Raw genomic sequence first — 13,073 nt, forward strand, 5'->3', positions numbered from 1 at the left:
GTAGATTTAGCTATTAAGCCATTCTATTGCAGCGTTTCACACCATCCCAGCTGTTTTCTTTCCTATTTATTGCATGTGGATTTTATTAGAACATATCTGTCCAGAAATCAGTGCTTTTGAAGGCAGAGTAGATACACAACTGAGCCCTACTAAATGGCCTGCTCTGTTTACATGAGGCTTGTTAAATAACACAGAGTAGAACACAAGCAGTGAGCATCAATGTGGGTTTCCATTATTTATCATCTGCACATTACAGTGTTCCTGCAGCTACAAAAGACAAAGCTACGACACAATGTAATATGAAGGCAATATCCCTTTAGAGATTTTTGTGGTGCAAATTGCTGTACAAGCAGTTAATTCTCATGGCTCCCAGAAGACACACAGGTCACCTGAATATTCTGAAAACTGAATGTAAAACTATAGCAAAGTATTGTTTTGACATATGGACTATTTATGGTTTTTTAATAATTTTGAAAGCATTCCCGCATGGTTGAAGTTATTGCAAACTTCCCAGTGATTTCAGGAGTTGCTGATAAAATCCACTGTTTTTCTGGATTGATTAGAAAACTCCCTTTTTGAAAAAACAAAACAAAAAAAAAAAGAGATATTTGCCATGGAAAACTCAGAATCAGACTTCAAACACTCAGCATATGAGTCTATTTGAAATATGATTCACTGTGGATATAGCTGGAGCAAATATATATTAAATCATCAAAATCACAGTGTAACCAGAAATGCTTACAACTTTGAAATTTCAGCTGAATAATGACAAAGAAGTAATGAGCTTACTGTCCCTTATTTGAACTCACCAGAATGCTCTGATGTTATAGGAGTCTGACAATATTTGGCACTGCTCTGGGGGGGTTAGTTAGGGTGTTGCTTATCTCCTTCTCTGGTAGCTGCTGGCTGGTTGTGGTATTAAGTGCAGCAGCAGCACCAAGGTTTGTTGTAAGTTATTGGTCTCCTTTGCATCATCTTTTGTACAACCAGTAGTATTAAGTAATACTGAGAGAGGAGCCCTTTCCAGAAGTTTAAAATGTATTTATACAAATAAGTAAAATTCCAAGCCTCCCATACTGAAATTGCAAGGAACTAAAAACTCTAGAAAATTATTCATGTTCAGCTTGAGAACATCCTTTCCACTGCAAATATACATTCACTGCAATATGCTTAGACTGTTCTCAGTGCAGAAGTAATTCAGAAAGGTCTTGGTAACTTTCAATAAAATCACAATGTATTTGACTCTTTCTTTAATTTTATTTTCAATTCTGCAATTGGACACAAGAGGATCTTTACAGCACCAGTCCTCCTTATTTTGCACATTAAAATCCCTCACTGGAATTGGAACTGGGAAACTTGCAGTGGGGTTGTGGCCTTGTTCTTTCAACAAGAAATGTAATGCTAATTAAGTTGTTGTTTTGTATAAAATACTTTATTAAGAATAATAAGAGTAAACAAGGTTACAAAAATACCAACTTTATTAACTAATGAACATGTTAATTACAGATTTGTATTACAAGTTATAACCAGAGTGTTCCCTTTTCATTAGGCATTCATCAAATTGTACTTAATGGGAGCATTATTTTCCCCACTTAAATAAGTAAAAATACTTTTATCATACCCTAAACTCCACAGGCAGCTCCCTGAAGTTAGATCCCATGCAAGAAAATGCCATACATAAATGCCCAAGGGTATGTTTAAAAAGGAACACTGGAAATTTTTAGGGTGAAAAGCCATGTTAGTTCCTGCCAGCAGCCCCAACATTCAAAAACAAAAATATACCAGTGCACAGGAGGGAGGAAGAAAACAATTGGTGAGGAGACAAGGCAAAATAACCAATCCAATAGGTTTCCCATAGTTTCCATGAGGGTCAACTGGTTTACAACCAGCTTTCCAGAAGGATGATAACAAAGCCTCAACTCCTGCTGAGGTCACCTTGGAGCTGAGAATGTGTACAAGGCTCCACATGGAAAAGCACTGAACTCATAGGCCCTGCTCTTTTGACAATCTCATTCACTGAATTCAAGGGGCATTTTGCCTGAGTAGAATTTGACCCCCAGAAATATATTTGGACCCTCATCTGAAAAGCTCTAACTCAAGTAAGTAGCTCTGTCAAGTACACTGGCATTACCTGCAGGAAGAAATTGCAGAATGCCTCAGAGAATTTTAATCTCAAACTAGAGAAGAAGATTTCAGCAGTAGCAGCAAAAACCTAGACCAGTACATTCCCAATGAGAGCTACATTTTTCTGAGGGTCATGAGGTTTATGAAAGAAAAAGAGATAGGGGGAAATTTTTTTAAAGGAAAAAATGTTTTCTTTAAGAAAAGGAATAAGTGTTAGCCAGTTCCAATGCCCAAAGAAAATAGTAATTAAGTTAAAATAATTTCAATTGCAGAAAATCACCTCTTAGGTTTTAATTCCATAATTTTATATTCAAAAATTACTTCTTTCAGAGATTGAGGATTAGTTACAGCAAGGAGAATGAGAATGAAATTCAACAGAATTTAAGAATGTCCTTAGATAAGAATTTAAGTACTGTAGCCTTTATTCTAATCTGATTAAAATCACAACTATGATGTTCAGTTCCCACTGAAGTTAGTAAGGGGCTTTTCAGCATTTAGATGGGCACTAGATCAGGTTCCCTTGTTATAACAGAGATAAAAATATCAGAACAGTGAAAAAATATCTATAGAGTGTCCTTTCTTAAGAGAGTCCTGTAATTATAACAGTTGCCTGATACGGTACCATTGGTACCAACAAGAAATATTCACAGGAATAAATGCAGTACAAATTCATTACCACATATCATTATTCTTCTCTTCCCTTGCTCTTCAGGATCTCAGGTGCCCTCCATTCTGAGATAGGGAGAGCAAAAGTACCTGGTAAGCAAGTGCATACAAACTTGTTAAGTTCTGGAGCATCAACTCTGCACAATTTATTTTACTGAGGCACTGCCCAGAACAAACAGGTAAAAATCCTTACACATTGTCTAAGAAAAAACAGTATTTTTATCATATATATGTGTGTGTGTGTGTGTGTGTGTGTGTGTGTGAGATATATATATAAAAATCACAGTCTTCTGCACAGCAGAAGCTTATAACTAAAATATTTTAGGATTCAAATTTTTTAGATAGACATAACAAAATGCCTGCAAATATAATACAGTGAGCACATGACAATTCTTAGAATACAAAGAGTGAACATGGAATTGTATATTTTATCCACATCTTCTTGTGGCTGAGAACAAAGCTCACTTGGAGTTTTTTAAAAGTCTTTCTTAAAAATGTAATCCTGTCAATAAGATATGGTCAGTATACACTTAGTATGAGTACACTCTTCACCTACATTACAATAATTAAGTGTAAATACAACAGGCTAAATCCTGCCCTCTTTAGGCCTGGTAAGTAAGAGAGGCTAAAGGGAGCATGAAGCCTTGAGAGGTGGCCAGATTGAGACAGACTGTCTGCATAGCATCCACAACCTTGAATCTGCTGTACAGAGAAGTCACATCTTGTCCAAAGAGACTATTTACATCAGGAAGAATTTCAGAAGCTCTGCTTGCTGAAACACTTCTTCCTATGTGCCAGTAGAATCCGCTGGATATGTGACCCAAATCTCAGCAAGCCAAGCCTCTTAAGCATGGCCTGAAACTCATCCCAGCTCACCAGATGTAAGCATACTGAGTCCTACTGAAGTCAAAGTGCACTGCTGAAAAAAATTCGGTGAGTCAAGACGAGGCCTGTTTTCCAAGACATCTCCCCTGAAGTGGTTGCTTTCTGACAGGGCAGAATTCAACCCTGCATTTCTGCATGAAATGTCCTTTTGTATATCTACACCACGGTGTCAGCCTCATGGCTGTGCAGTTACATATGATACACAGACCAAACACTACTGGAAACATTTACAATTTACAGTCACACGTGAAGCCACAGTGCCGTTATTTATGCAATTACATGTACAGTAGTAAAACTAACAATTGGATATATGTCATATCAATTATTCCAGAAATACCCAATACTGATTAAAGGGTAATCAGTGCCACCTATAACAACATATCTGTACAAAATTTCCAGACACAAAAATAAATGCCTACAGAATAACAAGCACTTTTCATAGATGATGATTTTGTGTTTCCTTTCTCTATCAGCGTAAAGGAAAATGATTGTCCCATATATAGCCAGGAAACAAGCAACTAAACTATTGGCCATGTTTTCCATATTAAATACAAGATCATATCAATATCTGCAATTGTTTTATTATCTTGAAAGGAAGTACACAAAAGATAGAATTTTGTCCAAATCTAATTAAGGTTTTATTAAAGTTCGCAAGTCTCTGAAAAATTATTAATGTATAACTTACTTTTCCCAGACTTAGGTCTCTCAGCCAGGTGCTAGATTCAACTGTTTTTTTTCTTGCTGTAAATGCAGTTTCATGAAATAACTAGAACCAACCAAACTTTTAGTACTTGTTTGTTTAGAAAGATTTGATCATATTTAATTTAGATTTCTTTTAATGCTCAAAGTCTTCCAATAGCTAACCAGGATTACTTTTTCAAACTGTATAATATTCTGTCTTAAGCATTGCAAATCCAGTTATTTCTGGGTCAGGTTTTAAAGAAATGATCAATAGTTTGCTAACCAAAATGAGATATCTGTTAGAGGACCATATATACATTAAAGGAACCAAGTGTAGAACTAGTCTGTAAGCATTGTGAAAAAGAAAGTGGTAATGACTTCTACGAGAACTCTGCTTACGGCAGGCTTGTCAAAGTCCATCAATAATGAAAAGATTACTTACTAAAGATACGATTTTTTAATAAAGTACTGAAATTTTTAACCTCTCATAAGGGGGAAAGAGAAATATGATCATAAATGCTGTCCTGGACAGATGCATATATTTCTGAGTAGGGCTTTTGTTATATATGAAGAGAAATATATGGCTCATAGAAAGAATAAGTTGTGTTAAGTAGAACTGTAAGTTGTTTCTCCTAAGATAATCTGAAGAGCAGCATTAAGGAGGTCATATGATCTATTTCTACAAAACCATTTATCATCCAGTAATGTCTCTGCAAAATTGTTTATCCATTCAAGTATCTTCAGGAGATATGTCACCATACTTGCATATACTGTAAGTCACTCCAACATTTATAAAACAACACTGGTAGACAAAAACACCAAAAACACCCATAAATATTAAAAGAAGTTCAACAAACTTGACTATCAAGTACTTAAAAATTGTTGATCCTTACATTACACATTAATTACATGCTGTCCAGAATATTTCAGTGGGAATTGCTGACTTTTTCAGGGTTTTCTGTAGGTCATCATAATCTTGTGAATCCACCGGGAATAATATGAGACGCGAACAAAAATCCCAGGACGATTTCGAATGGCACATCCACGGCCAGGAACAATGACACCAATTACTATCTTCAGCCTGTTTTGTTCACAAACCAAAGGACCACCATAATCTCGCTAGGAAAAAAAAATAAACATGAGTGTCACTTCTCAAAATGCTTCAAGACATAGCTCCCACCTGTCTACTACTGTATGATTTATCTTGGGGAAGACGGGATGCACCAGGCAATAGTGTTCTTGCCATAGGACATAAACCAACTTCCAATATCTTTTTTTTTCATAACCAACAATTTTGACAAACAATGTCAGAGTTGGCCTCTGACTTTTTCTTCCTTTCCGTGCAAATTAAGCTCTGTGATCTGTCTTTACGTGTCATTCTAATGACTTCAAACTACCAGATTTCATTCACCTCTTTCAGCAAGCCTAATATTTTTTATGTGAATATAAACCAGATGAGCAGAATGTGAGTTGACAGATAAACATCTTTGTTATGATGACAGGCTTTACATCAAACACTACTGACAAAGTCAGGTTAGTATCTTTCTTTCATCAAGCATCTTGCAAGGCCCTAGAATGAGAATCTGTGTTTACTAATAGGCAGGGGGAATAACAAACATAATAAAAAGGTAATACTTTTTTTAAGCATTAATTTGGGACATAACTTGTTAAAATTATTTTTTTTGTTATTTTGAATCAATGAAACACCTATACATTAGTTTATGCATTCTGGGAAATTTGGAGTATGACCCACCGAAATAGATCTGGGACCCAGATCTGGGACTTGAAGACAGATGCTGCAGTTTCTACCTAGTCTAAAGGTAAACTGGACCCTGCAAACTCGCTGCAAAACTAGACAGAAAATTCTCATATCAGACAGTGAGTTATTGTCTCAGAAAATGATAGCTGAAAATTTGCATTGCATTCTCTCTGGATCACCAGAGAAACAACAATGCTTGACCTTTATTTGGTTTGGGATTTTTTTTTTGACTGACGGCAGACTAGTTCCCAAATGAACAATGAACTGTGTCAGAGCCATCAGAGCTGCCCATAAAACACTTTCAGGAGTGGAGTTTCACCTGTCAATCTTATTTTGTTCCTCTGCCTGTTCTCTGCTGAGGAAAGTAGCTTCAAAGGAGAACATAGGGAACAGGAAACTGCTCTGTGATTAAGACTGATTGCTAATATTAATTCATTCCATTTCTTCTTGCAGGGGAAAACAAAGCACAGGATCCCCAGCAGACTCCCATGCAGATGTTTCATTTATAAGCCTTGACAAGTCTAAGACCTCAATTATATTTAAACATTTTATTTTGAAGAAAATACTTTGCAACAAAAAATGATCCCATAGATTATTAATAACAAATGGAAGAGGCCTCAGCTTTATGAAGATGACCTCTGCTCCCCATGGTGTGGTAGTACCCTTGGGTTGGGAAAATTTTACTACACGATTAAAGTCGGTATTAGGAAATCAACAATCTTATTTCAGATAATAAATACTTAATAATGTTCATGAATTCCCTCCTTCTGGATATCTTCAGTCAGATTTTCAATTAAAAAAATTTATTTCTTCCTGTAATAAATAATTTACAGCTTTTCTCCTCAGATATCTTTTCTCCATCATCAAAACTAGTGCTAAGCAAAAAAAACTGTACCAAACTATATGATCACTGAAGTAGTGCTTCATCAATATGTTGCTCAGGCTCAGGAGACAAAAATGCTCCAGCCTTCTGACTCATAAAAAACCACAGCACATTTTTGGATATTTCTCCTTCCTTCATAACTTTATCACATCTGTTGAGTACTGACTGTTATGTATTTTGCATGCAACACCTCATCTAAATAGATGGAGGTAAATTTGCTCCAGCCTTTGATTTCTACTCAATCAAAACACACAGCTATTGATACCACAGAGCCCACATTTGTCCTTAGTATACAGAACACAAGTTTGTCTAGTCTAGTCAAGTGTTCTAATATATGAGTATATATAAGATTCCTGTAAATCTTTCAATGGTGTGGTAGCACAGTGAAATCAAAGTAATTTCTGCACTCTGACATAAAACAGAAGAATTATAACACAAATAATTTTCCAATGCAAAAGTTTAGTACAATGAGAATAAAAAAAACATCCAGTAATTTATTTTTTGGGAAAGAAATAGCCAGGGTCCTAAATATGTATTAGGAAATACAGTATTTACCTCACAAGGCCCAGCACCTATGGTTTCAGCCACAGCACAGATTTCAGACTCATTCACAGTAATCTTCCCTTTGAGATATTGGTTGCATTTCTCATTTCCCAAAATAAACAAGTTTGCTACCTGGAGAAGGCCATCATAGTTGACTACTACAATTGAAAAGAAGATAAAAATTTTATTGTATTTTAGGGGGGGGAAAGTGTTTCAAGATACAGTCAACATAAACTTATCCATGTAATCTCAGTTTTTGTACTTTCTCTCTAAAACTCATGGTTTTGTCTATCCCCACTGTTATTATGCTTTTCATTTATATTTTATGAAAATGGGATTTGCCACACATTTGTTTCGTTTTCATGTCTGCTCAGTTCTCTGAGAATATCTGGATAAGTTTTTAGTACTAGAAAAAAGGGCTGTGTAACTGGACTCACTGTACAGCTCACCACCAGATTGCCCAGTCATCAAAGAAATCAGAAAAAGAGCCCGAAAATGTTATCACTCCCATCAGTAGAGAGAGGATTCTGCTCCCTGCCTTAAACATGAGTTAATGTGTAACAGTGCCTGCCATGGCCTAGGGAAGGACGTGTGACTTGAAAAATACAGAGTGGAGTTTTTCTCAATCTGTGCTGGCTCAGCTACCCTGAATGACTTTGTGCCTGCAAGGGCAGAGCCACAGCCTTGTGCAATCTCCATTCATCAGTGGGAAGGTCAGGAAGCAGGAGCCCTGTGGAGCTTACTCTTGTTCTACATGTCGAAAGACAAGCCTGTACAAGCTGCAAAGATAAATAATAGGTCTGGACCTGCCCATTCTCTGAACAGCCATCAAAAGAAAATGCCAAGCTTGCCCTCCACTGACTTATTATCCTGTTTTCTTTAAAAAAATGGATGTAACACTTCTTCCTTCCCTGACCGGGATTCTGTGAGGATTATATAAAGTAGTGCAAAAATTATAGTACAAAGTCCTTGGATGACAGATGTTATGTATTTACTACATTACATAACTCCACAACATTGCAAATTCCTTATCAGTTCTCTTAAGCTAAGCTTTCCTGTGATGCTGTGCTGTGCTCCAGCCTGGTGTCCCTGTCCCCCAGACAGCCGATGCCCCCAGAGGATGGCTAATATGGACATGCTGGGAACATCAAAGGCAGTCATTTGGGAGAGGGCTGGTACAGATTAATTGCCACCCACAAAGAAATGGCAGAGTATTGGCTATGAGGAAGACAGACTCAGAATTCTAGCCTAGCTTCTGCTCTGCTTCCAGGACAGTGTGAGTATATTGCTGCTGCTTACTCAGGGTCTGTGGCAAAACAACATTTGAACACAGTAAATATTGGAGTAATTATTGTCAACTGGCAGCTATTAACTTTTTATCAACACTTAATTAGTCAGATATAGCATTTACTAGACTAAATAAATGTCTGTTTTCCCACATATTTGTATTTTCTTCACACAAAACTGTGTTTAATAAACATAAGAAAGGTTGCAAAGTGAAGCACTCAAAAGTTAGGAAATTCCAGACTTCGGGTTGCCTGTGCATCCCTGGTTCACTGTTATTGTGTATGCTAATAAAGGCTTTGATTACATGTTTTTGTATTAGTTTTCCCACAGCGTCCTGCTTTGGATAACAGAAAGAGACTGCTCAAGCAGATGAACAAAGATTTGTCAAAAAACCCTGTTAACATTCTGCAGAGCAATTTTGCTATTTTGTCTTTACAGGCAAATTGGTATTTTTCTCTAATTCACTCCTTGAAATATTTGGATCATTTTGCCTGTCCCTGAAACAACAACAAAAAAGGAGAGTGGAAAATATTTCATATTAAATTGAGTTGGATAAAAGGCTCAGAGATTTACAAAATTAGCAAAAAAAAACAACTCCATTTTTTAATAAGAAGCGTTGGACAACCGTGGCATCAGGCCATACCCGCAGCCTCACCTATAATGACAAGAGGAAGTAAGTTGTCAACGTATTCATTTAGTTTTTAAAAATAGTTTCTTACATCCAGTGTATCCCCATCCATAAACACTGCAGCTGGTCTTCTCTGGAATGGTACATCCAGAAATGGGTAATCGGATTATTTCTACAAAATTTGTCAATATAGCCGGCCTGAAAAGAAGGAAAAAATATACATATCATGGATTTTACTTAACCGTCTCAACTGTGTTTTTAAAATTACATTAAGTTTATTATAGACCTCAGCAATTTAAAACTGTGCCAATTCTTTTCCTTTCATTTTCTGTTTCTGAAGAATATGATGGATTCTTCTACCTATTTTTTGTACTACATCTGACAACTGTCAAAAAGTTCTTGAAATGCTGTCACCACTTTTATGCTATTTAACTTGGGTTTTAATCTTAAAAGTAAGTAACGATGGCATTTCATTTGGATATATACGTTTGTTCATATGGAGAAATTTTGAAAGCTTGTATATACACAAGGATCTCAGCTACAATCTGGTGCTTAGTCTATAAATTAAAACCATATACTAGTCCATGTGGGTACTTAGTGGGTTTTTATTAAATCTCCTAACAAACCTAAACATGGTTAACAGGAAGAATAGTGTAGGTATGATTTCACAGGAGTAACATCTGTTTTCTGAGTAACATTGATGGACCTACATTTCTGCATATATCAAGTAAAATTTCTTTCAGTTGGAAGTTTACCCCATCTGTAGTATGGGAAATAGTAGAGCAATGAACTTGCAATTCTCATTTAGGAAGAATCTCACCCAACAGGTGAAAAGTGCTGGAATTCACAATAACAGCTACTAACCTGCTAAGTTTCAGCAAGACCAAATCTGACCCTGTGGGGCCATATACCAACTGGGAGATGTTCCGGACTTGTTTGCGCTTCTCCTCTCCCTTTCCTTTGATGTTATGGACTCCAAGCCAGGCTTTGTAGTCTTTCAAATCTTTGTACCTAAATGAGGCAAAGTTGGTTACAATTTAGCTGACTGTATAATAAAATAACTAAAAAACTCTGCTTAATATGATTATGCTGGAAGATCTTAACTAATGCTCCTTAGCAGAAATGGCTTCATGCTGCCAACTGCTGTTCCAAAATCAACATGCTTGGATGTAAGGTTTTGGCCTGAAGCCATTACATAATTTTACCTTTAACCATTACTAAAATGTATTTTTTTCTTCATAACAGTATCCAAACATTTAAATCCTGGGACAGTATAAACCTTTGAACTTTTTTAGATTTACCCAAGTTTTCTATTCTGTTTTGTCCACTTAAGCAGAAGCATGAAATTATTCTCATAAAGAGGCAATTGTCTAACCATGACACTTGGAAAATCTATTTGTGATTCTATGTAAAATAGCCAGGGCTATTTAGATTTACAGCAATAATAACAGAAAATAGCAAGGTCCCACAGGCCTTTTATATCATAAAAGCAGTGTTAAAGCCAAACAGAAGGAAAAACTGTTGCATTCAAGTTGAAAAAGCATTGTTCTGATAAGTTCCCGAAAATAGATGGATTTTATTATTGCAAAGTTCCAGACTACTGTACCGAGAAGGGAAGCACTGCCTCGCTGTAAGAACCCACTCTTCTTTTATCAAAGTACCACCACAGATATGCTTATTCCTGGAGGAAAAAAAGAAAGGAAAAAATTTTTTTAAAAACCCCAAAACTGCTAATATTAGACAAAAAGTTTAAAAAGTGCTTTGCTCCCCACACATTTGCCAGTGAAAAGTGGCAGACTGACAATATTCAAAAACTTGTCTCTGTCCCTTTGCTCTACAATTTCAACACTTACAGTAATATGACTTTGCAGCGCTTTACTCCAATGTGCAAAAAAATAGAAAGAAAGCTGAATTTGTAATAAGACACCTAGTTTAAAATAAAATAATAAAAAAAAGGGCCAATTCTTTGTAACAGGAACTGAAACTTTCAAGCAAGTCCCCAGACTGCCACCAGATGTAAACAACATTTGGTCATTATTCATGTAAGTATTATTCAAAGCATTGACCTCAAGGTGGAGAGTTCCTATTTGATTACAAATCCTAGGAGATTTGTGTCCCTACATACTTCAGTTGGAAACAATCTGCAGTGTATGACATCCTACATGTGATTATAGAAAACCTGAAGCATAATATATCAAGTAAAATTAAAGCAATTAAGCATGACAGTTCTTTTAAAAAAATTACTGTGGAATGTAGATTAATTAGTTTCCTTCTCTGTGCCTCCAAAATCACATTTATTTTCTGTAGCTCTTTGGAAAGTGAATCAGAATTGTCAGCAATTTGGGAAAAGCTTAAAATCTCACAATTTATAAATTCAAACCACACAAATGTTCAGAGCTTTGCAAAGAACTACTGGATGGAGACCAGACTATATGTAGTTCACAGACAGCAGGATAACACAGAGCTTTGACTTTTTTTTAAATCATGTTTTAATTGAAAAGCAAAATATCTGGTTCAAAAGGCTGTAGTCTTCTAAAATGTAGGTTCTAGATTTTTTTATTATAAAAATATCACAGTCAGGAATATAGCTATGTTCCTCCATGTTAAGTTTGTATCACTCATTGTTTTATACAGAATTTCATCATCTGTGTTAGAAGATTCATTAATATACATAGACAGGTCAATTCTTCACTTATATATGGGGCAAATTTAGAGCTTAAATACATTTGATTACAGAATCTGAATTGGATATACAAGAAAATTTCATTTATCAATTTAAGATTTAAAGGTGGACTTTGAATACCAAATATGAATAGTTCCTAAGTTTCACTGGGCCTTCACCATTCAGACACAGCAATTCCATTGTTGAGCGTACAGTTAAGGCTTTCTTGCAGAAAGATCGGATGTCATTAAAATTTTATTTCAGACAATATTCTATTTACTTCCTTGGTAACAATACAAAATAAAACTACATTTTTATGCCCACATGTAATATTTCAAAACATATTTTGCTGCTGGAGTATTCCAGGAATCCCTTATACATAAAAGGATCTGCAATCATTTAAGCATTCATGTTTCATGGAATTTTATTGCACAGCAGAAAATCCAGGTTCAACTACCCTAACAATAGCTATTTCAATTTTAGGCACCCAGATGTAATTCACCTTACCTGCCTGAAAGTTCATCAAATATCAAGGCTACTTTTAAAACAGTGCAAAGATTAACCTTTCCAGGGAGTGGTTTAGCCCACCTATTTGGTTACTTAGTCTAGGAATATAGTGATCTTCCTCTAGGAATGTCTTTCTGAACCATCTGATGCACTCCCAAAAAGGTCAAGATCTGATGGATCTCATATGATGCAAAGGTTACAGGGATGGGAAGAACCCATCCCACTGCACAAACTGCTCTAGCAATGAAGAGATGTAGAGAATGTATTTTTTATCTTTTCCTTTACTTCCATTTTTCATTTAATACCTCTTTTACAACATAGTTTTAAATTAGATGACGAATCATAAGCTAATAGAACTGATCTTCCCTTTAGTCTGGCCCAGCAGACAAAATATAGGTTTTTTTAACTTTTATTTTTCATGAGAGAAGAAACAGGGCTGATGCATGAG

General features: G+C 35.9%; 1 protein-coding gene across 4 annotated transcripts in view; it reads right to left on the bottom strand.

Annotated features, from left to right (window-relative positions):
- Nucleotides 1-1,460: 1,460 nt before the first annotated feature.
- Nucleotides 1,461-13,073, bottom strand: part of HGF (hepatocyte growth factor) — a 56,221-nt gene continuing 44,608 nt past the window's right edge. For 2 of the 4 annotated variants that reach the window (XM_085569970.1, XM_021528863.4), the window contains exons 14-18: nucleotides 11,063-11,137; nucleotides 10,321-10,467; nucleotides 9,548-9,654; nucleotides 7,554-7,699; nucleotides 1,461-5,475 (exon numbers count right to left, since the gene is read on the bottom strand). In XM_085569970.1, the coding sequence (XP_085426096.1) occupies nucleotides 5,305-5,475; nucleotides 7,554-7,699; nucleotides 9,548-9,654; nucleotides 10,321-10,467; nucleotides 11,063-11,137 (646 nt within the window). In that variant the 3' untranslated portion in view covers nucleotides 1,461-5,304. Of the gene's footprint in view, nucleotides 5,476-7,553; nucleotides 7,700-9,483; nucleotides 9,655-10,320; nucleotides 10,468-11,062; nucleotides 11,138-13,073 lie in introns of those variants that run through there. The other 2 variants (XR_014952252.1, XM_085569971.1) reach the window with 2 other exon arrangements.

This window comes from Lonchura striata, chromosome 1A (assembly GCF_050655825.1).
Source record: "Lonchura striata isolate lonStrDom1 chromosome 1A, ASM5065582v1, whole genome shotgun sequence".
Classification (NCBI taxonomy): domain Eukaryota; kingdom Metazoa; phylum Chordata; class Aves; order Passeriformes; family Estrildidae; genus Lonchura; species Lonchura striata.